Below are 26279 nucleotides of genomic sequence, written 5' to 3'. Positions count from 1 at the left end.
TCACTCGCTCTCTCGGGCTTCTCATGGCGGACTCGCTCCCTTTCTCTTTTGGGACTTGGCACAGTGTCGGTGAGCAGTGAGCTGTGTTGGATGAGTTCTGGGAGAAATGAAGAGAGACTCTGGTGGTGATAAACCGGTTTCATAGGTTTCCAGTTGTGAATTTTGTGCTCTCTGCTTTAGTTTACGTCAGCTTCTCCGCGGAAGATGTGTTGGTATAGCGTATCGATTGTTGAATTTGCTCGGGCCTGACTTGCTATATATATATATTCCTTTTGAAAGGACTCCTTAATCATGATTTAAAGCCTTCCTCCCGCATTGGCAGATAAGGTGTCCGTGAGTGTGATTGTCCCGTGAGCGGCGAGAAACGTGGCCTAGTGAGAAATACCGAGGATACCAGTGACGAGAAGGATTGTTTTTCCTTTCTAGTGTCTCAAGTGGTGTATCGCAGTTCGGTGTTCACATTTTCCCATTTGTTAACCACTCAAGGATGGTGATGTGAAATGATTCAAAAGTAAATATACACAATTTTTTTTCTTCATCTTCTCACACGATCTTTTTTCGGGATTAAATTGCAGCGTCTCATAAATTGAGGGTCGAGAGATTGGGTCTGGGGTAGCTCGTAATGTTCAGTGAGCAGTTTCCCAAATGGTCAATTAGTAGATGATGTTGAGACAAGGAAATATGAGACGCTTGTATGAAGATTTCTCCACACGACCGAGGCGAAATGCAACTATTTTTGCCACTATTGCTACTCTATTATTTACTTGCTTACCTGCTCTTCTCAAATAAACTGGTGAGACCGAAAGATGGTGAGTGGAAAGCATTACAGAAATTCTGTACCATCGACCTCGCCAGCATTTATGGTCTCTCTCTGCCGTGCAAAGAGTATTTTACATTTTATATTCTCAACTCCAGATTCCAGAAAGGTCTTGTATTTTATTGCCATTCGCGAGGCCAATACCGTCAACAGTTTAGCATCACTGCCAATACGTGTTCTACTGCTTGCAGTGTTTGTCTATTGCAGATGACTCGAGGGTGGGCTTCGCAGATCGCAATTGAACGTGATTTCCATGGGAGGATACTTAAGACGGGAATCCATAAAAGAATTGATGGGATTCGACACAGTGCTCTCATTTTTCACTATTATACTCTCCGCGGGATGTGTAATCCGACATTTGAGCACACGTGTAGAATGAACTCACAAATTGTCCTTCAAACATTATAGCATTCTCTACATACATAGAGAAAAGGCTACAATGTAATGTTTCCTTCTCTGGCTCACGTGAAATTTATATTCATGGGCGCGTGTCCCTTTCTTTCCTCACGCAGAGTTTAGCAACATTATCCCTCATTGTCGCAAATGACGATACTTTAGCAATCTTGCAATCATCGGAGATTGTCACAGCATGAATATTCATAAAAATCCTTATCAGTCACTCATTCGCATGTCTTTCAGCCTGTTTCACCCATTATTCATCCGAAAAACGTGCGCAACATTCGAGTAAACACGAGGACGACGAGGGTGTGTGTGGAGTGCTTCACCCCATCCCTCGCGGGTAGGAAAAATAACATATTGAAGAAGGTTCACTGCCGCTTTCAATTGCTCTCTGTCAATCACGGTGGAAATGAAGAGTGTCAGTTCAATTGTCCACTGTCGCTCCCATTCATTGATTTTGTGGTGAATTAATCGGGCTTCCTCAGGACTCTGTGCAATGCGAAACCTATAATTCAGCATTGTGGCGCTCTGTCAATATATTTCACGATTAAATAACCATTGGAGCTTTTATCAGCACGGGAACATCGAGTGGTGAGTGCAGAACTTGGCCGCCCCTCGGCGCAGTTGCAAGGCGTTCCGGCGATGCAATCGATCTCCACCTGTCGCTCACGAGACCGTGTGCCGGGCCAGAGATGCCGATGGCACCAATTAAGGGCCAACTGACCGAAACTTATAATCACTGTGTTTCCCTCCGCATCGCCTGTGAGGTGCTCTGGTGGTCTCATCGCTGCCCAAACTGTATCTCCTGCGGCCCCGTGTTTGCTTTTCCACACGCCGCGCCACGAAATGCACGTCAGCAGTTCAATTGAGTGGCTCTGTCGGTGAAATGTTTTCTGGGTGGCATTCCTTCCTCCGGATATCTTAAAGGCAATGTTTCCCCGGAGAAAGATATGAAGGCAATCTCAATGGTATCGGGTTTCATTTCAATTCGCATGAATGGAAGAGCAAATCGATAAGTTTGATTCACATTACGCTATGCGGAATTTAGCCAGGAAGTTTATACAATGAGACCTTGTGTGTTCTATATACCAGAAGCTGTGGGGCGAAATCGTATTTAAAGTTGTCTAAACCAAATTTTGTAACATTGAGAAATTTTGCCAAAGTTACTCTGACCTATAAATGTCCTAAATTTCGACATAAACGAGTTTAATGGCCTGATTAATCAATAGTTTGATGTATTGCGCCTCAAATTGGGCATTGCATTCGGAATGGCAGACTGAAAATTGATACAGACATTGTGGCATAAGCTATGCATGTGGGAACCTATCAAAATTTCCCAACCAATTAATCTCTCTGTCGCTCGGCATCAATTCTAATCATGTTCTAGTTAGTAGTTAAAAATGTTAAACATCCCACATTAAATGTGATGAGGTAGAGCATAAAATGTTAACAATTCATTTGGGAGTTGAAAGAAAAAATGTGCAATAAAGCTAATTTATTAGATGGGCATTTTTCATCCAGAACTATACATCATTGTGATCAAGAATGGGACTTTTTACTGGGAAAAATGGGCTTCTGTTGTATAATTTCAACGTCTCAGCACGTTGATTCATTCACTTGCATGTTGTCTGATGTTTGAACAGCCGTGCAGACAAAGGAAAGCCACTTTTTCGGGGCCACGCAAGACATTTTGGAATCACTTTACCCACTATTATATCCGCCCACTCGCTGGGTACACAGTCAGGATGGGGTAATGTTCTGCCATGTACGGTGTTCCAGTGATAATTTCACACCTGGTTAGCGCTATTGAATAAATCATTTGTATGCAAAGTTCTTAAGATGATATATCGCCGGGGGAATTGGTAATTAGGCCCGGTCTCTCGCAGTGGACAGAGCATTTTTGGGTATTCGCACGAGAGAGGTGCTCTGCATCATCGGGACAGGGTGAAAGGCTTTCTTGCGATTAATCACTGGGAGTGAAGGTTCCTGCCAGATCGATTTTTTGCCTCTCACCGCTCTCAGAGTGTCTCTTCACCGTCGATTTTTGGGGGAGATAAGGAATAATAGGCTTTTCTGGGCGCACAACCTCAGGCGGAATCCCAACACTCACGACCATATATCACACGGGAGCGATATAAAATTTATCACACACCCCCCGCCCTCATCCTGGGCGCCCCTCTTTATACACACGAAAATAATTAATTAGTGCTCCAAGTCTCGTCGTGAAATTGAATGAGGCTGAAGGTGAAATTAAACATTGACTCTCCTCTGTCTTTTGCAGTGACTTGGAGGAAAGCCCAACTTGAGGGTGACTCGGGATCGAGTTAGGGACTTTCAGAGCGACAATCATAAACTTTTGACTGACAAAGTGCGCGATGGCGGTCAGCAATATCGTGTGTGAATGGCTGAAGGCGCTCGGTCTGGGCCAGTATGCGGAGAGCTTCCTGGACAATGGGTACGACGACCTGGAGATCTGCAAGCAAGTCGGCGATCCCGATCTGGACGCGATCGGCGTGGAGAACCCCCAGCACCGCCACAAATTGCTCAAGTCGGTGCGGCAGCTGCGCGAGAAGGGGGCGGCCAGTGTCTACTTCATGCTCAACGACCCCAATGGCCTCGCCGAGGGACTGGAGAGCATCGGCGGCAGAGAAACCCCACCGGCAACAGAATTGGAAACACTCCTGCGCCAGCAATTGCAGACCGATTCCATCCGATTGACATCCCATCCATATTCCACGCCGGTGAGTGGTCTCAGATTAATTCGCTTTGCACAGTGCGAGGCACTTTGCTCTAGACACACATCAAAATCATTTCATGAGGGGATTTGTGCATGTCCAGTCTGGCCAAATGGGGAAAACTGGATGCGATGGGCTACGAAATTTCACCTATCGATTCAATGAGTGACCAAAATTGGCTTTGCAGTCATCAGATCTTATATTTTCCGAGATGCCTCACTCGGTTAAGGTGCACTTAAATATTCTGACTTGAAAGCTGATGTCTTAAGGCAATATAATTCCTTGCAAACAATCCAAACACCATGATTAGCGGCTTGTTTGAGGAATTTTTACGGAAAGAAACGGCGTAAGAAGGGTAGAAAAAGTGCTCCAAAGGTGTTTTACCCTAATGGGCAACATAATGAGCGTGCTAGAGTTTTCAGGAATTAGTAATTCGCATCTAAAAGTGCACTGGGTACTGTTCGTGCCATTTTTGGTGTGGGACACCCACGAATACGGTCTTGTAATTAACATTCGTGTCCCTCTTGCGCGAATTCCAGCCTTGTTGCTGAGAGAAAGAAAACATATTCTCACAATTGGACTCCTGACATTGGCGGCTATTGCAGAATTATATGTTATTACCCGTTTCAAGAGAGCGAGAGAGAGAGAGAAATCCGGTTTGATTTCTACAATTTCGGCCACGCTCGGCGGTCCAGGGGGAGAAAAGACAGGTTGGCATGGCATGGCGGCGGAATTAGGTAAATAAAAAAGGTAATTTTACGTGATGGGGCATCGGGCGCGATTCTTACGTGCAATAAAATGTAATTTAATCATTTCTTCCGCTCTGCACGATTGTTCTTCGGCATTATTGTCGTTTTATTGGTTTTGGGTCTGGACGCGCAGTCGAGAGAGGGCTCCTCTTCCACTAATTATGATGCCTCCATTGTAGGGATTTTGGTAGTCTGACGCTATCAGGGGAATTCAAGCAATTTAGATAAGACATTGTTTTTACGATGGGCTCCCCTCGAAGTGCACCTCACTCTCTTCCAATCTGCCTCTAAAGGAGATGAAATTTAAAAAAGGGAATTTTCGACATAAAATTCCCCGCTGTCTCTCACATACATCTCAGGAATGTGCCATGAGCACTTCAAAGGACAGAATACATCCCCTCCTTTTTGGATTGTTTGCGCAAAATACACAAAAATATGTCACAAGCATCCGTTTGAGGGCTCCTTCCTTTTTTCACCCGCCTTTTATTGCTCGATAAAGACGACACTGTACCGGAAGTTATGCATTGAAATGCCCATATTTTCATACATTCTACCAAACATTTATTGTTCAACCCCTGTCAGAAAATCGATGATCTACACATAACTTCTATCCCACACACTTTTTGACCATATTCGTGCCTCCACATAATTTTTTGGCAACCAAAAAACTTGCCGGGTTATTTAAATTCGCAGACTTTTTATTTTATTTTTATACCCAGAGTTTTTATGGACGGCCATAGAGAGGAATGGCGAGATAATACAAGTTACGAGGGAAAACAGTGAAAATATGCTAGTATAGTTTTGCAAACAGACAGACCGTATTTAGATAGTCTATAAAAATTCAAATTTCTAGTCTGGAGATCATAAAGCATCTTCATGGTAGTCGCAGAAAGATGGAGTATAATTGCAACCGAATAATGTCCACGAAGACGTGTGTGATGACTTTGTCAATCTCTATTCACTCTGACAGTTATTGAATGGGCGGAATTGAGTTAATGTTGCATGTTAACCTTTCTAGACCTACAATTTAAAAATTTATAACTTTCCAAACATAACATTTACACGGAAAGTGAGGACATAAAAGTGTCAGTAAAACATACAAATAAATTAAGAAGAATACAGTGAAGGCAGCGCGAGTGTTGTTTTATTGTGTCTAATTGGGCTTTAATACCTACAAGAAATTCCCCTTTTTGCCCCAGGTAGCGCTCATTTATTTTACTTCACCTAATCATATAGAATTTGAGACGATAATTGACTCCTTTGACTCCACCATCGATTTCCTCTCGCCCAATATAATTGCCGCTCTCGCGATGAAAATGAACATTTTGAGAACTTTTATGTGGCGATAAATGTCTTAATTTTCTCGTTAATTCATTTACACTGTGAGGATGAACAGTGCCAAGTGAAAGAGATTCCGTCGTGAAAGGGAGTGTTGTACTAAAATAATTAAGGTAGAAGAGGCTTTATCAATCTGGCGGTGGGAGAAGTTTGCAAAATCTCTTTGTCGGTACAAGAGAGCTCTCCATATTACCATTTAATGAGATGATGTGAGGAATTGCGAAAAAAGAAAACTTTTAATGGACTTTTTTTCCCTTCGCAGCGCAAAGTCGCTCGGGTATCAGTAAATTATCAAAAGTCGTGTCGCCTCAATCCAGCATATTCCGACATACACTCATAAATTTGTTTGTATGTTATTAAACTCGGTGCGGGATTTGGAGATTTGAGGCGGGATCGGCGAACACGAATTTCTCGTGGCAGCAAAATTTCCACTACCTCGGCCGAGGTCTGTATCAAATGCCGAAGAATCTCGCAAGAAGTCAGTCATGTTCCTGTTAAATTATTATATACAAATTGATTTATGACCTGCCAACGTGAATTGAGAAAGCTTTTTCATGTGATGAACGCCAATTCTCTCCCATTTATGTATTTGTCAAGTGTATTTATGCTCTCATGCCTTTCCCCCTCATCACGCACTCAATGTGATGATTCTCGAGAAAATGACATTCCTCCGTTTGGGGCACAAGATAAGGAGAAATGTGTTCTGCGTTGTAATAAAAAATATTATTAAGGTCATAACACATGTGTACGAACTGTCCTGACGCTGTTGCCCAAAATCACGTGCATTTAAAGGCATATCAAATAATTTACTGCATTAGAACAGAGATTTCTGGGTTTTTTTTTTGATGAAATTGATTTGAGCTCACATAAAAAGCACTTCGCTGAATGTGTAACTCTGGAGGTTCAGGGCACATCGTGCAGAGCAAGTCTGTGTACGAGAGAGCCAACACGGTTAAAATCATCATTATGCAAATGCTAAAAAACTCCCGGTGGTAGAAAAAAGGCGAAAGGAGAGCAGAAGAAGTTGAAGCACTTCCATGTAGGATGTTTTGTTGGTCTTCTTGCGGAGGGATAAAAATGATTTCCAGATGGTGACACGAAAAAGCTTCTATGATTCCTCGTGTCGTGTCATAAATCTCATTTTCCTAATGCCCATATACATAGCGGTGGATGAAATATCCTCCGTCATAAATTAGCACTATCCCCTTAGGAGTAACCAGAAATTTGTGAAGTCAATTTATGGAAAAGGGGGAGGGAGTGAGAAGAGTCGCCGAATAGACCATAATAATTCAATAAATATCCTTCACGGCAATATAATTCCATTATTAAAACACCATTCATAATTTGTCACTGTGCAGCCAATATCATTCAGGATTACCGTGAGACTGTGTGGAAGTTGTGGAGAGAATGAGCACGATTTCATGAAATGATCAGTGAGATTTGCTGCCGATGCTGTTTCTGACGAAAAATCATTTATTTTCCCGTGACGTGACGCATTTTTGCCGACTCTCTCGTCAGTCGACATGTGCCAGTGAATAAAAATTGCCCCATGGAAAATATGACAATTCCTCTCATGTCACATTCCTCGTGTGCAATCTACCCGTTTGTGTGACGAATAATGCGAAATAATTGAGAGGGTCACATCGAGAAGATCCTCAATGAAAATATAATTCCCTGAGTCTGCAAAAGGGTGGTAAATTTAATATAAGATTCCCATTCTCTCAGTTCATTGTGGGTTGTGCCCACAAATCGTCCCAAAATTGGCTGAAGCACGAATTGAAAGGTGTTCTTCAAAAGGACTTTTCAAGAGATACACACACACAATCGAATTTGTGAGACGTCCGAGCATCCTTCAGGTCACTCATTCGTGACACAAAGGGTTTCGACAGTGAGTATCACTTTCTGTGGGACTTTTCGGCCACTCATGAGCGGTTTTGTGAAATCTACGACCCATTCTTTGGCTCATGATTAGATTAGAGAAATACAAACCCGATATTTTTCACAGAAGAATGGGGATAGAATGTCTCTGATTGAGTATGTGTGATTCAACAGATCATAAATTTAGGATCTAAATATATGAAATGTCTCATTTATTTTGTATTAACTTTTTGCGGAAATTACCTCAGAGCGTAATACCACATGTTCCATCTTTCAAAGTCGGAGCTCGAAAGCAATTTCATCCGAAAACGTCAATAAGGATTAGGATTAAGCATTTGTGAGACGCACGAATAACGGGAGAAATATTTGCCGAGGCAAACCATGTGTATTAAAACAGCAATGAAGTAATTCATCAGTAAATTTCCCGGAAGCAATTTTACCGGGGAAAAACATACAGCGTCAGCATAAGGAAATTTCGTTGGGATTTTGATGAATTGAGGGCTTTCACTGGGCTCGTTTGCCCTTTAATTTAGCACGTGAGCAAGGGGTTTTTCTGTGGTGGTATATTTTTGTGAGGTGAAAGAAGAATGGGTATTGAGGCTATCGAAATGAAATTACTTAATTTAGTGATAAGAAACTCACCGACAAAAGCGGAGTAATTTTTGGGGACAATATTGTGTGGCGGCAAGAAAACGCCCCCATAGAGAAATATCATCTGAGGGGAGGGATGAATGGCGAGAGGACAAGATGTCTATTTTCTTCATCGTATAAGGAGCTCATCACATTTATCTGCTTCATACAGAAGACGGAAATCCTCCCATGGATATCTTATTATTTATTTTCCTCCGCTTCCATCCTCTTTTTGCGGCCTCACACACATGCTATTTCTGTTGAAGCAAAATTAATGTTTTCACTCAAATGGGACATCCAGTCGAATTAACAAATGGTAGGTTCTTGTTGTTGCGGCCATACAAATTGCGCCTCATGTTCCCATAGCAATTTTGTACTTTGTCTGACACTGTATCATGCTGTCGTTTTCAGCTTCAATTAACAAATTGATTAAAACGTCATCTTTGACTTGATCACAAAACAATTCCCACAACACTTTGTGCAATCTACCAATAAATTGCGGCTCAATAGTTCAATGGGTGCTGCAAGCGAGGGTGGATTGAAGAGGGCTTTTGATTCTTTTTACACTGCCTAATGTTTGCACGTTGATGGCAAAATATCGCAGTCATGGTCGAAAGGACTGGGGCGTCAAGTGACGTGTTCAAAGGCAAAGTTTGCACAATTAAAATGTTTCCCAAATGCGATGGGGAAGAGTTAATTGCGAAATGCCAGGAATACGCATGTTGATACTTTTGCACTCGGAGTGCCTCTAAAAATACGTAGGATATGGAGATAATGCGCCGATGAGGCTCAAAATAGTGCAACAGTTTAGCTGATGAATTGCTCGGATGCGCCATGTGAGTGACAGTGGCACTGGGGGTCTGACTGTCTGGGCGCACAATAGCGATGTTTGCCAGAGGTAAGACTTGTATGGGTTTTCCGTCTGGCACACAAATGAGTGGGATTACTTTGCACGCAAATCACGGAATTCACAGAATGAGATATTCAAAGTGTTGGTATAAATCACATTTGACTGTCACACGATATCACACCAGCTATAATTCAATTTAATTGAAATTGATATTGCACACTTTGACTGCAGTCAGAGAAAAGAATGAAAAAGAGTTCCGATAGACGCTAGAAATCGATAATTTTCACGCTGTAGCATAAGTGAATCTCTATTTAGATCTTTGTACATAAATAGGTGCAATAGATTATCCCTATTTTGCTTCAGAGTATAAGCAAAAAGGTGCCAAACACACTCTCTTTCTCTCTCAGTGAATCACGAATGGGAAAATCACAGTGTAAATTGGGTGACTGGCTTGGAAGCTGGCGATAGTGCAGCCCGATAGGGCGACACGTGAGAGACACTTTTGCGCCATTCACCTTCGGGGATTACAGAGTGCAAAATGTGTGGGAAAGTGTCCCCAGGAGTGCACAACGGTGCCCAAGTCAATTACAACGCTCATCCGTAATTTGCTGATAAATGAGATTGTCATAGATACAGAGACTCGCGTGGAAAGTGCGTGCTCATGCTGGCAAATACCATCGTTGTGAGCTTAATTATTTTGCTGTCCGGCACTCGCGAAAAGTTGAAAGTCATACGTGATGTGGGTACGGAATAAGACGACCAGGTAGTGCCACCCCCTTGCATTAGTTCACGCAGGGATCCGTGTCAATTTGTTCTCGCCCGATGATCCGACTTGGGTGTTCCCCTTCGGGATGAGTGTGTGCGGCAGAAAATGACTCGTCATGCAGCTCTGCACTTGTAGTTTTCTAACGTAGCGGAAGTGGGACAAGAAAAGGGTACGTTAAGGTATGACCATGCTTAACTCCGGATCGGTTTTGGTCCACGGGTGGTCCCGCTGAGGTGATTTGTCTGTGTGATTTTTGAATGTCGATTTTGCGGCAATCCTTGAACTGGAGTGTGAAATCTGGGAAGAAAATCTATCGCTCCATCGAAATGAGAAGGGAAACCTCATATTTGAGGCATTTTCCCAATGGACCGCAATATTTCTTCGGCGGTGTACCTTTTCGGCTGCCATGTGTGACCCCTCGAGGACAAATGACTCAGCTGGAACGACGTGCTCGGCACGGAGAATATTTATTGCCGATAGGCGGACACCTTCGTCCGCTCCTGCCAGACACTTTGGGATGGTGTGTGTGTGCTATGGGGCCTGGAAAAAGTGTCATCGGCGTTACGCAATTACGCATTCTGGTTGAGTGATCAAACCATCAAAATTGAGGCAGAAAGACGACTCCGGTCGAATTCCATGTTTTCCCAGCGCGTCTTCCGCTCCTCTGGGGATCCATCAATTTACACATTCATCCACTCTTCAGTGGCTCATGTGACACAGGATGATGTTCATTCATTCAACAATACGACACCATCTATCTCAGCACATCTAGCTTCGGGTGCAAATTACTCATATCCGAAGGGGTGCCCCTCTGCCTAATATATTAGACACGGTGGCACAGTGTGACTCCCCGACGCAGATGCTAGTGCCGAGATAGGTAACAAATCGCTCAGCATAAAAACTTTTTCAGATGGTGAATGCGTCAAGGGTAGGTGAGAGGCGCATTCACACAGAATTGGGGGAGATTTGTCAAAAATTAAATGACACACTCTCTGTACGGGGCGCACAAACAAAGCGCGGCGAGAAAGATTTAGTCCTGCCGTGAAATACCTTTTCCATTTTATTTCCTTCTTATTCTTATGAGTGGCATAAAATTTATCATTTCACCGTGCGAGAGCTGTCGTGCGGGGAAGGTGAGGAAAAAGAGGCGAATTATACTCTCTCTCTCAGGAGAGACAAATGTGAAAAGTTAAATTGGGACAAAGAACTGGCAGGAAAAGGACTGAGAAATTATAAGTTTAATGAGAAAAATTTAGTTTCAGGCAATAATCTGTTTAAAAGCAGTCCCAAAAGGGAGATGAAGAAGAGGAAGTGAGCTACGGAGCAGAGAAATTTATTTAAAATTCTCTTAATTGAGGACCTGTCTTCATAAAAATTACATTTACACCTCCAGGGTTGGCTTGAATATTAGATTTTGGTCAGAGAGAGAGAGAAGTGTGTTGAAATTGCCATCAAATCGAATAATTTACTTTGAAATTAACCTTTGAACATCAGTCTTAGCGCTGAATCCTTGTCAAGTGAACCGGAATTGCTTCTACGCATTTCATAAGCCACTCGATGGTCAATTAATTGTTCACCCGCCTGATTTCCACATGATTCGTTAATTGTTGCTTCCGCGTACATTTAACAAACGTTTAATGAGTCTCTGTTTACATGTGGGCCTGTCATTTTAGCACTAATAGGACACCCAGGCCTTCGGTGCAGGCGTGTCCGCAGCTAATCAAATAATTCCACCATCCCTTGGCCTCTATATATCCATATTCAAGCGTTTCCTCGCGCAGACGGGCGAAATGTTTGTGCTGTGTGGTACTTTTGAGCGTTAAAAGCAATTCTCCTAAGTGGCTAATTTGAATAATCTGAAACAAAACACACTCAAAGTTGATTGTATAGTTGTGTGGGGAGTTGATGCCTCGGGAGATGATTAAATGCTAGAAGCACTCACTAATGGTTACTTTAGCTAAATTCCTATCCAATCAAGTTTTTTTCCTCCTCTGGACGTCGACCAGGCGAATTTTGCCCCCCTTTTTCGTCTCTCTGTCTCACTTTGCTTTTGGTGAATTTTGACGCTCATTGTAGTATATCACGAACATTAGATAGTCCGAGGCGCAGACTGTACATGAGTTTAAAAGAGGCGTCAACGACAATTAAGTGCAATTTAGTCTTATTCTTGAATAAATAAATTTAAAATTACAAGGGACGTTACAACTTCCTTTTGTAGTTTCTTTTCAGCGCTCATCCCATGCATTATTCATTGCGGGCAGATTAACTTTCCCTATTCTTAATCTCCTTCCAATAAACACCATAGTTCCATCCTCAGAAAATATGAATTCCACCCTGTCTGTTATTAGTGTGGAGCTCAATAACATAAATTGCCTAAGTAGAGGAAGGACGCACATGATTATTTTTGCAAAATGCATGAAGAGCACATGGGAAAAGTTTCACCTCACTCTATGGACTGCCTTATAATTATGCCCTCTGCCAACTATTGCCATCACAACAAATAACCACAATTGCTAATGTTCTCTCTTGACCGCAAAAAATGGGCCGAAAACGACAGTTATGGGTGAGCAAGAGCTCCCCAAGAAGGCACTATTAGGGTCCCCTTTATTGGCTACCCATGCCCATTCAAGCGTCATGAATTATTCCTCATTTTGGCCAAAACAAAAATATAAACACACCTTTATCACACCACTATGGATTACTAAATATCATTAAATATTGTGGAAGTGGCGGTCTGGGGTAGTAAAGCGCTCACCAAATGGTCATTACATTGTAAATAGGGCAAATGTTAGTAGCTAATAAAAGAAGTAATATTTTTGGGTAGTTTCAACTACAATGAATAATCATTGATACATATGTATAACATGAAAATGAGGAATTCTAGAGTACAATGCTCCCGACTGGAGGCTCTGTATTGTGATGCTAAAGAGCCCCGGTGAAATGTGTTTGTCTGGTCTGGTTGAAAATTCAATTTCTTATTGAACAGTTTTGAAGCACTACTTATTTAGATTAATTCACACAACACCGGATTAGAAGTTATACTTGGTGTAATTCCGATATAGTCAAGTGCCTGGAAATATTGGTGCTTGTCTGCTAACTTCAATGGAGTTTATCAGTATAGATGTAAAGGGTTTTCACGAAGCCTTCAGGGTTGAGGTATTGTTAATCTGTAGTTAGAAACTTTGGGAGATTGAAAATAGTCAATGAGGTAAGCCATAACCTTTATCCCTCATGCTTTGGGACTTGCTTTAATTAAATTTTGCCGCAGAAACGAATCCACCTCCTTCTTATGGGTTTAAGATGGTTCAGTGATTCGAAATCCCACAGCTAATATCGTTCCTTTTGCCAGTGTCAAAAGCATCCTTTGAGCTTCAACAAACAACTTCGGCATCACAAAAAGCATCATTAAGACGGGCATTTGTTGAGCTTCCCAATCGCTTCGAGAGATCTTTCGAAGGCTCGGGCAACTATTTTAAACACTCTGTCTGACTATACGTAAGCAAGAGGGCGACCACTATCTTGAGGCGCACTGTTTATAGTGTGCCATTATCTGCAACTATCGTTTACTTAACCGTCTTTCTCGTTATGGAGCGACAAACATTTTATAGGGATGATGGGGTGGAAGGTTATGAGACACCCGTATTTCCACATTGCGCCCAAGAAAAAGTATTTCCCGACTCACACACGGGGCACTAAATACGTCCGGAGCATGCAACTTTATCGCTGGCTACCATCAGACTCCTCCGAGATGAGCTCTCATTGTCCTCCGTGTAGTGCTGCTTTCAGCGGATTTTTCTCAAATATGTACTCCTTCACGAGGACTCACGGTGATCGCCCTCTTAAGTGATAAACGCTTCCAAGAGAAGCTGCCAGGAATAAACATTCCGCTCTCGCCAACACTTCATCATGGGAGAGACGCTCCATCGGATACGAATTTTATGTATGCGCATTAAACGGGATGGGCATTATCATAATGGGCCAAAATGTGCACTGTGGAGACAGACATGCTGAAGGCGGAAAAAAATGCAGTGCAAAATGACTGAAGAAAGTGTGAAATATTCTCAAGTATAGTGCAGTCTTTGGCAGTGAGAGACAATTTAGTTGCTTTATTGAATTGGTAGAATTTTTTAAAAGTCTGTGAATGTTCCCGAAAATCCATTTCTCCTTATATGAAAATCTTCGTGTGTGACTAATTTTATGGCCGTGTGTTTAGCTCATTTGATATGCGTGTAAAAGTGTGGTATAAATTGAACTGCCGAGACATTGCCATCATTAGTCAATCAGACACTTAACATCCCACCTATACCTGGGGAACAAGAGACCGTGTGTGGAGTTGAGTAAGTGATGGGCTGTATGGCAATGAACATGAGGAGTCTGTTGACACAAGATTTCAATTCAATTCAAATTGAGCCCCCTAAATCAACTTGATCATCAGCGCGATGACTTTTTCTCCCTCTCTTCGCTTCTTTCATGTTGCTGCTATCAATTTATCATCCAACACCTTGTGGCACTCCTCTCCTTTGTTTACCAATTCATATTTCATTTACACACACTTCCCGTGGCAGACAGCTTCTCATCCATCGCAGGAAGTAGCGGGAGTCACCATCCTTTGGGCACGCGGGGTGAATGATTTCTCTGCATCTCTGACGCTGTCCTATAAATCAAACAATAACTTCACCCTTTTGCGCGCTGAATAATTGATAAATATGCTCTCTTCATAGACTTCATCACATCATTTTGCATGCATTATATATACACCATTCACTTGTGAATTGAGAGAGAATGTGAAGTTGATAAAGTAACATGAGAGAAAAGTCAACTGAAATATCACAGGCAAATGTATTAAATTATAATTGAATGTGCCCCGAATATTATTCAATTCTCAATCTCCTCGCCATTCATCACTGTGAATCGATGACAAGATAAAACTTTCGAATGAGAGTACAAATCGAAACCAGAATCAATATCGTGAAAAACACAGTTTACTGCGGAATAGCAATGGTTTAGGTGGAAATTTTTCCTGGCCCGCAATCCTTCACTTCATGAAATATTAAACAGGATCTGCATGCGATTTGTAGCATGGTATTTTCGTATGAAATTTATTTTCCGTCTCACTGAATTTTTCACTGTGCGAAAAAATTCATGCTTATGCGCTCTGGCAAATAAACAAGCTTTTTGGTCTCTCGTTTTTCCTTCTCGCCTATTTCAACGCGGAGAGCTAGAGAAGAGCCTAATGTTTAAAATGTTGACCAGCAATTTCGGCTTCATGGTTCACGGCGTCTGGCCCAGAAGTTTATCGCAACTATTCATTAATCGGGAGATGAGTTGTACGAGCAGAATGATTTATTTTCCACAGCCTCTGCAAAGTGGCACTACAGCACATGCTTTAATGATCGGCGGTGGCGTCAAATTGATAAGTTAGAATGTCGCTTCGGGTGCTATTTATCTGCTTATGAGATTATTGACTCCTCGAGTCAGAATATTCTCACCATGTCCCATTCAATGCGTCTCATCTCTGGCGAGGAAGAAAAAAATCAATTGCAGACACCACATTTATCATTTGGGAAATGCGGTTAAGCTTTCTGAAAGTGATTTATGTATTATGTACACATGAAAATTGGGAAATGTAAAATTGGGGGCGGACGTGCAGTAAGGCGCGGGCGGATTTTCGGGATGGAGAGAATCCAAGAGAGGCAGATAAGAAGGAATAATAAAATATTTCATCCTTGGAAGCAATGAATCAAAGGGATCTCAAGGTGGAGAAAATTTTTCCAATTCAAATGTGCTCTCAGGAATTATTTCTCAATAATTGAATACAGAAGACTGTGTGCTACAATTGTGCGATATTATATATTTCCAATGGGTTTTCAGCATTGGTGAACATTTATTTTTCAAATTTACACTCTCAACTGGAAACGCGTTGTTTTAAAAATCGATGCAATATGCTGGAGATATTCTTCCCCAATTTAGTCGAAAATGTCATGTCATTTTTTCAATGGAATTATTCGGATATGGCGAAGGGGTGAATTTTGAGGCATAACAATTGTGAGAGGAGACATGCTTCAGTGAAAATTACGCTAATAATACCAATTTGGCGAAAAGCTTTTTTCTGCCATTCTTGGAACAGAATATATCGGTTTATCCCGGTGAAACAGCCAAAATTGCGGGGTCAGTAATTAAATTTGTCTGTTCTGCGGCTCCCACATCCCACCAGAATCCCGCATTCCGAATTTAAAGCCTTTTGCTCATTATGGGCGAGGAATTGAATTAACTTTTCTCTCTCTGTCCGACCACAACAATCCGCAATTTAAGCCTCTCCGCTGCAGCGCTTCCTGCAGATGGATTCTCACCCCGTGTGTGTGTGCAACAAGGGTGGCTGGCTCGAGGGTTTCGCATGCGAGCGGCATGTTTCCAGGGATTGCAATGCCTTTGAGATTTAGTCCGGTTGTTTCGGAAATAGAAATCCAATACATTTGCCAGACACTCAGACACACCACTCTGCAGCTCAATTTGATCTGCGAAGGCAGGATCAGGCCGGAGGTATCGGATAGTGTGATTTGAAATGCGGTCATGAATGACAAGATTCTCATGATTCTCTCACTCATGGACTAAGTGTGTTAATAGAGTGGCAGAAGCGGAGGATTCACTGGGAGAAAATGTTGATTGAAATGGTGATATTTCATGTATGTAAACTGCAATTTTGCACCATCATAAAGTCATAAAGCTAACAATGGTAATTTCCTATTTACACACCCTTCCTCTCTCGCCCCCTCGGTGAAACGCACTCAATCTATTTTTGACCTATTTCATCACTGGAGCGCTGGAGGTTTGTCGAGGGTGAGGAAATGCTCTCTTAAAGGAAAAAAAATGTAACATAATAAAGCAATTGCTAGAAATCGTTTTATTGCTGCTCCTAGCTGTTTTATGTAAGCTCAAACACACTCTTATGCTCGCCCAATACCTGAGATTTAATAAGCCATTCCCTCCATGGTTCAGTGGAATCGATTGTTCCCTCTGTTGTATTTCCCTTCATATTATATGATTTCTTTCTGCCTCTTCCCATTTCGCCTTATTCGTCGCAAGTTTATTTAGCACGAGGCTCCCGCAGTATTCCTCCGAGGATGGAGCTCCTCGTGGTGAAAGAAATGAAATTGCGGCCGGAGGGGGTGGGCGTGGAGGGAGGGCCAAAGTGTTGTGCACACAGAAATACGACGGTTCTCCGCTGAGTGATGGATGTATTGTGAATTGAGATCAACTCGGGTACAAATTGCAACGTGCCAGGAATTCACTGTTGGATATGTGGAGAAATCTGCACAGGCACGAAGCAGAAGGTATATAGAGGGGATATTCAAGAAATTGATGACACTCCTTCCTCAATATCTGGATGTCTTCCTTCGCTCTCGTTGCTTGGGTGAATTTCAGATTCTCAGGACATTGAATCCATCGGTAAAGTGTTGCAAGGAGCAGCTCAAGGATGTCAAATCCCAATCCTTATTCCTTTATGCGACTCAAATGTGAGTCAGTGTATTATGCACAGTTCACGAAAGATGATATACTCTGAGCATGAGATTGCTGATTTGGGTGACAATAAATATTCGGGAGATGTAATCTTTAATTCCAATTGATTTACTTAAAGTCTGACAGAGTGCAATAATTCCATTTGCTTTTGTGAATTTGTGATTGCTTTTTAAAATGCCCAAAGAGACTTTTCAAGTGAAATGCAAGCAAGGCGTCGCACGGGGAGAGGCACGTTTTAAACCGTTCTCAATGGTCCCACATCTTGGCTGGGGCATACTCAAGTACGATGTAAATACAGACAGATAGTGGAGAGAGTGCAAATGAAGTGAGTGCGTTGTTCAATGGAAATTGCTCACCCTATTGTAAAAAGAAATCGTAATGACAGTGAACTCTGGGTATCTCTTGCATGGGGCCGCCAGGGACTCGTAGCCAGTCACTTAGACTGAGTAGCAGACGTGGAGGGTGGCAGGAGAGCTTGACGGTAACTTTGTTATTTTCACTTTCCGTCAATTTCTATACGGAACGTGATCAGAAAATGTAAAATCTCATGTGAGTCACAGAGTGGAAGACCCCTCGGATGGTATTCCTTGTGGATTTTCCGCTGCTCTCCCCTTTGTTACCGCCTGTGATGTAGGGCTCTGGTCTCCGCACAATAAATTCGATGTATGAATTTAGTATAAATTCTGTGGAAATTTATCAAAGCGTCATCGTGGAGCGGCTGGTACATGGCGTAATCAAGAATTTTGTGGTGTCGGCACTGCCTTTGAGAACAAGCCACATTAAATTGCTCGCAGAATGTATATAGCTAAAGTGAGCGGACTAGCATAGTAATGCCATTTTTATCTCCACTTGCTACATTCATTCAGACACTTGCCATGGAGAGGAGAATTCCAGTTACTATACACAGTGAGCTGTAGTCCGTGGAGGAAATTAAATTCTCTATCCTACCGTGAGCAGCCCTCCTATACATATGGATGTTATGTAAATTTGCTGTTGTGCGAAACAGGTGCCTGCGTCACCTTTTTCGGAAATGAAGTTGATTAGGAAATTTCGTCATTTTCTTGAGCTCCTTCCACTTCATACTGTTGTTATGCTGATGGAGGAGAAAAGTATACGGGAATTTATTATATCTTCATTCTCTGTGAGTCACACCCTTTGGCATCAGGTGTGTCACTTTTCAAACTAAAGCACTCCACCGAGCTAGCGTTGCAAAACTTTTGAGGCTACACTGTGGAGAAGGTGTAATTGGATGTAATTTTCCACTCAAAATTGATTTATCCTCCCTGTGGTAAATCGCAATTTAATTACCCACCTCAGAGAGAGAGATGTTTTGATTGAAAATCTGTTGCTTTCTTTTTGCATCACGAGACAGACAGGTCTCAGTTATTACGTATACATTGTTAATTGAATGTACATGAAAGGGCTTGGAGGTGCAATTTGCATGCTGAATGCACGTCTTTAACTGTAGATTCAGATACACATTGTGCCTTAAAAATCATGCAAAACCCTTTGTACATAATAATAATTTAATTGAATTGAACTGGCACATTCATATGATAATGCCATGTAATTACAAATGCATTAGGAACATCTGCCATGGACGTGACAACTTTTTCAGCCAACACCCTCATTTCACCCTCCTTTTCGCACACAATCTTCCTGACAGGATCACTTATGCTCATACTCTGCTCATAGTCTCTGCTGGCAATGATTGTAATTCTCTTTATTTCCGTGACGCTCTACCCATTGAGAACACTGATTCCCTGTCAAAATTCAGCCAATAAATATTAGTTAGTGAGAAGGAAAATTTAGAATTCTCAGCAAGACGGCTAATTTTCAATTTAAAATTAATTTCACAGCAACACACACGTCTCATATTCTATGTTATTCGAGTGAAATTTATCAAAAGTTTATGGAGGGTGGCGAAGCTCTTTTAAAATGTATATTTTTTGACATATGAAATTCTGTATAGAGGCGTAAGTACTGCCTCCGACATATCCACTGGCACGTTGAAAGTTCTCCCCCGCAGAGTTGGGTGTGAAAAAAAAGCTCACAATAGGTCGGATCTGGGTGTCTCGTGGCGAAGACTGTAATAAATTTCAATATATACCCTTCGGAGAGTGTCGGATGGGGCTTCTATTCCGGAATCCTAATTTGATGCGAGGTAACAAAAATGAATAGCATAATTTTTCACGTGGTAAAAAGCTCGTTTTGGCCTCTGAAATTTCCATGTTGCTCCGACATGGAGGCGAACAGTGAAAATTACTTTTACAAGATTTTGTGGGATATGATGCCCGGGCCCGAAAGCTGCGGGGGTGGAATATCAAGTTAGGAACCTCAAGCAATTTTGTACGACTTTCGTCTTCTCTGATAGATACAAAATTCACACACCGACATTAAAATGAATAGACATACTTTTATGCCTCTACCTGGGCATGAAGATGGAGCTGCTTTTGTGTCTCATAAGATACGCATATATCTCAAGGAGGGAGAGAGAGAGAGAGGATTCCGTGCAGAGCTAAGGGAGAGCGCAGTGGTGCTTAAATAGAGAATATCCGGGAATTGATGAAATATTCAGGATAGGTACTACGAAATTGTCTATATCAAAGGAATAAATGTGTTCGGAGTGTTGAGGGAGGTTCAACAGGATGTACACCCATTTTCGACTACACTGCCGCTCACATATATTCCGCTCTTCCTTTTATGAGAGCGCTGTGCAGCAGGAAATTGTGCATTTTGATATCAATCGTACTGCATAAAAGTTGTCGATACTCATTTAAATGAAAAAGTCGAATTTGTGAAATCGCATTTTTCGATGCTGGCAATAGCTTGTGGCGATGCAATATTAAAAAGAGAAAGAGAGAGAGTGGAAAAAATAGAGTATGATGTTTTAAAGTCGCGATTGATTAAAGCACAGAATGTGTTTTTCTTGCTGTATTTTCACCCTTCGAAAGCCATACTAATTCTGTGCGGCAGTGTAGAATCAAGGGAGAAGCGTAATTTCTCAACTGGAGAAAACTCATTGCGAAGACAGCACACGCACATCCCTCACAGTCAATCCTTCAATCTGCCGCAACTTTTCCACATTTTCTCTGCCAAACAAATACACTCGACAGCGTCTCGTCAGCGGCGAAAATCGCTGGGGAACAATTGAATATTTTCCACAATTAGCAGAGATGGTGAAATTATACACATTTAACTGTTGAATATTAATAAATTTCACTTTAATTGCTTCCATTCGGCAGCGAGAATAGTGGGTGGCTTCCATGGGAGATGCCATAAACTCTCGTGCGAATCTGAATTGTGCACCACCTGACTGGATGCGAACCACATGATTCTACAAATTAATTTGCAAACTGTCACACAAATGTGCCACTCTTCCTTCATTTTGGCACTCCAGTTGGTGTCCTTACAAATGGAATGATTTCACTTGTCCAGAACAACTGTTCGGATAAGTTGAAATTCAATGAGATAATTAATGTCATTCAATTTTCTCCGGCTCGCAGTATCATTGCTGTTGAATTTTCGTGGGGAAAATTCCTATTTTTCTCTGTCTGTGAAAATTTAATTGTACTTCCACGAGGCCTCAACATTTATCAATGCCACTCTGCGTATGTGTGTGTGTGTGCTTTCCTGGTTGAAATTTTCCATTTTGCTCTTGAATTAATATTTTCACAAGTTCACATTAACTTGATGACTTGACTGTGAGGAATTCTAACATGGTTCTCGTTCAAGTTGTGTATTCAGCTCGGAGACATAAATAAATTTGTAAAGTTTACTCTACTATTTAAGCCAAATTCGTAATCAGGAGTGACATATTTTCCTAAAGAATGTTTACTCATTCCTGAGCACTTGCGTAAGTTGCAGCTGATTGCGAAAATTCGTGTCCAACTTCTAGAGGAGAAAGCATGGAAATTTAATGGTAAATATTTTGATAGCAGTTGCAGTAAGCTTTTTGAGACACATGTGTGAAAAACTCTTCTTAAAATTCATTCTAAAGTATAATTTAAATGCGAGAGCCAACAATCTGGTTTAATAATATCCCGGAAAACATAGATTACCAATATGTTTCACCCGCTTTGCCTCCCTGTTCCCACCTCCTCTGGCGCCCTGATGTGGCGAATATTTTGGTATATATTGAAAATTCATTCACAAAAATGCCACGGATGAGAAAATGCCTATGTTTTGGCATTCAGTTCCGCGTCAATGACTTTTCAATTTTCCAGCGTTTCTCATAAACAGCGGAAAATATGCTGGTATATGGTACATCTTTCATATCTCGCGTCGCTGATATTGATAAATGGGAGGAAATCTCATCGGCAGCAGCTCAATATCTCACGCCATCTCATTCAGAACAATCAAATTCGCAAGAGAGTTCAATATTTTACATTGTAGCGCTCTCAACATTTTTTCCATGCCCTCCATTCCGCGGCAGTTTTTCGGTTAGTCGGCCTGGTTGATGTGGGATTAGAGCTTATGCAGGGGTGGCTTTCCGGGGGACCGCGTTAGGGAAGTGCGGAAAAAAGGCATCCAACATGAGATGGAGCGCATATTTTTGAGCAATGAAGCTTTAGGGATGGTGATTGCATTTCTCTTTCCCATCAATTTGAAATTGTTCAGTCAATTTTTTGCCGATACATCCTCGGCATCCCTCTTTTATGGTGATCAGCCCAAGATGGGGTGCATATGACGGAGTGCTATGGTGAAATTGTATGACGATTTATGCTCTGGAGCGGGAGGAAAAGTACATTGTTGGGGGAGAATTGATATTCTCTTCATGGGATTGGTGAGGGTGTCATATTTTGAATTTTTGATTTGGATTTTTAATAAAATATCCATATTTTTCAGTACACAAGGAGCGATTCGGTCTATTTGGTGGCATTCTTTCCATTTTTCACTATAGAGATGTAACGCTGGGATGGTAGATAGCAATTCTTGTGAATAAATAAGGATTTTAAGTCGCATTGAGAGGAAATTTAACATGTTTTCATTGAGAATTTCGCCAACGTGAAGAGTAGAGAAATGTAAAAATCCAGTTTGACTTCCATTTGAATAACCCCCACTGCAAAACCCGCTCTTTATCATCACATGTATGCTTCATCATTCCTAAAAAGGCTCGTTGAGCATACTTTGTGGGCGTATGAATATTCGGTGAGGGCATGAAATTTGTATAATGTTTATTTACAAATTGTGGGTGGTTTACGAGGGAGAAGCGCATAAAAGCGAGACATTAAAGAACTTCCCTGGCAAGATGATTTAAAGAGTAATTCGATAACCATTTGGGCGACGAAAGGGATGAGAAATGCCGTGTCTTTATTGGTAGTTTCGTGGTTAATATGTCCTCTTAAATGCAAATACAGCGCGCCACTCTTAGGCAAGTCGCAGTGAAGGAGGAAAAAATGTGCGGTGAGTTCCGCGAGAGTCATAAAAAGTATTACCTGTCACATCATTTTCTGACTCGAGTGACATGGCGTATAAACATACAAATATTATCGCGACTCACGTGATATCAACCCTTTCCCAACATCTGCACTGAGACTCGATGGCGAGGAATGAATTTTTATGGTGCTTCTTTCATTCGCGACACTATAATAAACACAAGAGTCGTTCTCTCCTTCCTTTTCTCATACCTGCGCTGCCGTGAATTCATTTGTATATGTTCTCAGAGCATTAACATTTTCTGGCTCGGGCCTCGAAATCCCTGCCATTTAGTGTGGGCGATTGGGTGAGGAAGTATCACACCCACTGAAGGCGAGCTGGGTAACTTTGCTGTCGCTACACAATCTCTGACAATTAACAATTTTGCAGATTGCACAGTCGCAAGCTCGGCATTGTGGAGCATCTCTCGCCAGAAACATTAGTGATTCACCCTTGGGAGACGTTCACTGGGTGTTGGAATGGGGGCGACATAAGTATAATGGTAACAAATGCAGCTTAAAATTAAAAGTGCTGTGCAACTCACATATTAATATTTCCTTATTCTCTCCTGTCTCACTGTCGCATACGTAAATTTATAATGCAACAGTTTAGCTGCTCCCTTATGCAAAGTTATAATTCTCATACTTTAATATTATTCCATGTCTACTGAATAGGAGAGAGTGAATGAGGGGCGGCGGTGGAACAGTGCCTGGTGAGCATTTTACGTCACCCACAGGCACCTCTTAATAGGCGTCGTGGGAATTTTCCTCGACGCATTTCATGTGTTGCCTTAATTGCAAAATACGGTTTATCTCCTGTGCGCCATACTTGTTAGACATTCTAATCTTGGAGCTTAATGTAAGTTTAAGGCATTGAAGAGAACATTTTGGCACTACAGTGCAACCAGTGCTGCCGTGAAAGTGCCATTTCTGTATAAGGAATTGATATAGCCATTCATTGTTGATCTCTTCAACTCCTAATAATATTCGTTAAATCCTTGTCCCAGATAGAAGCTTGCACATTGCATGAACACTTTCCGGCCGACCGAAATGCGATTGACAGTCACTGTGAGTGGGTGAAGTGAAGGAGCACCTATGTATTTGTTTGCTATATAATTAAGTCACTTGTACGAGCTCAGAAATCCATATACAGTGTCTGGTCTGGGGATTATCCCCGAAAATTGGATCCACTCTGCATACACCAATTTCCACCATATCTCAATTTAGGGTGGGCGAAGGGTGGCCAGGTTGCAGCCCGACTACACATGTGCACTTGAGAGTTAATTGGAACTGTAATTTATATATGGAAGTTCCGACTGGAGGGAGTTTGGGTGCCAATTGACACTGCCCGTGCGTCCCACCTTGAAATGGTTGATCAGCTTCACTGCAAATTGATTTAAATATACTGGCAATTCAATACGCGCGATGATTGAATGCACAATTGTAGACTTGTCGTGTGTCTGATCGTGGCAGAAAATATCATATTCAATGTGAAAGAGTTCATCAAAAATTCATTATTTAATTGATTTGGTGCTTAATCCCACATTTTTGTTGACTCTGTTTTTTTAAATTATTGATTCCTGATGGTAAATGGACACTCGTGATGTTACAATTGTTAGTGGAAAAAAATAATTTTTACATACCGCGAATGAAAAATAATTATCGAGATGTTTTTTTTTATCGATGATTACAAGAGATAATGATATTTTCCTGGTTCAATTATATACGATAGATTAATCCAATTAATATTTAATTGTACTATTGATTAAATCGCAATTGTCGACAATCATTAAAAGCATTCTCGATATTTAGTCTTGAGTTAAAATTTAGAAATGTAATGATATATACATACTTAAGCTACATATGCGCATAATGTACATCTATTCTTTCAAAAAGCAACTAAATGAAAGCATTCAGAATTGTCACATAGAGATAGCCTATGTGTTTGCGTGTGGAAGGGCTAATAGCATATCGCCAATGAAGTAAACCGATTATAGCGTAAAATATTGGATTTGTGATAAATAGGCGAATTCCATTGAAATTGAATTTACATGTAATAACAACAGAGAGAGAAAGAGGAAATTTTTAGCAGAAAGCCTCGGGACGTGTCACGGCGATACACAATAAAAGTGTCACCCCCTGAGCAAACCGTAAACGAGCCTTTGCGGATCACATTTATTGAATTTAGTGTCGTGCATGAGAGAGACAATAAAAGCCGTGGTGTGTGACAGATGGTTAGGGGATATTTATGTTTTTACAATTACACAGAATTGGCCCACAGTTGATGCAATTTCGCCCGGTGGGCCATTAGGCAAACTCCTGTGCCCGGGAATGGTTTCCTTTTGGCCACACGGAAGTCGCAATAAAGCATTTTGAGATGGTATTTTGTGCATTGTGTGAAATCAACTGCACGGCGAAGGAGTCACAGCGTGTAAGTTTATGATGTTCTCTGTACGGTTGTGCTGCAGCATCCTGGCAGCTATTATCCGGGCCGGTGTTGGGGTTCATGTCGACGATTTGATGCCCCTGTGGAATACAATACATAACATTCATTCGTAATGGGGTAGCGGCGTTCATTTGCCCTCGCATCTAATTTATTACATTTGGCGTAACGAACATGTAGCCAGGAGGTTAATAGTGGGTGGCGCCTCACGCCCTCGTCAACCTAATGCGAAAGCAACAGAGCCATTGCTGCCACCCGAAGCGAGATGCTAGGCCCCATTGTTGGGCACCAAGAGAGTGGCGGAACATTAGAATTTTCGGGCGGGCGAAATTGAGTAAATTTCGCAGTACATTTATGTTCCATTTGCACCCCCCCCCCAACCGGGGTGCGCCCCTCACGGAGCCCCCCGCAGAATGCGTGCGGAGTCAGAGACATGTATGACAAAATTTCGGTATTTGCCATGATTCGCCCGAAATTCCTCTGTCATTGCTTCCCATCTGCATCTCCACGCACATTAGTCTCTTCCCCCCTCGAGCCCTCTTCAGCCACCACCCCCCCAGGCGGCTCGGGTGCGTAATGAAGGGGAAAGAAATTATACAAATTCACCCACTTTCTTATCCACTCACATACGAGATCTCTGGCTGTATTTTCCACGCTCGCATCAACTCACATGTGCAAAACCACATGACGTGGCTGTGAACGTCGATTTGGCATTAAAATTCCACCCCTGGCTGCAGGC

General features: G+C 41.8%; 1 protein-coding gene across 2 annotated transcripts in view; it reads left to right on the top strand.

The window, feature by feature from the left end:
* Positions 1 to 201: 201 nt before the first annotated feature.
* Positions 202 to 26279, top strand: part of LOC132264561 (uncharacterized) — a 52870-nt gene continuing 26792 nt past the window's right edge. For both annotated transcript variants that reach the window (XM_059764810.1, XM_059764809.1), the window contains exons 1-2: positions 202 to 511; positions 3498 to 3957. In XM_059764810.1, coding sequence (XP_059620793.1) covers positions 3592 to 3957 — 366 coding nt within the window. In that variant the 5' untranslated portion in view covers positions 202 to 511; positions 3498 to 3591. The remainder of the gene's footprint in view (positions 512 to 3497; positions 3958 to 26279) is intronic.

This window comes from Phlebotomus argentipes, unplaced genomic scaffold, assembly GCF_947086385.1.
Source record: "Phlebotomus argentipes unplaced genomic scaffold, Phlebotomus argentipes genome assembly contig_2, whole genome shotgun sequence".
Lineage (NCBI taxonomy): Eukaryota > Metazoa > Arthropoda > Insecta > Diptera > Psychodidae > Phlebotomus > Phlebotomus argentipes.
The sequence above is the reverse complement of the archived record's forward strand: the minus strand, read 5'-3'. Positions and strand labels throughout refer to the sequence as shown.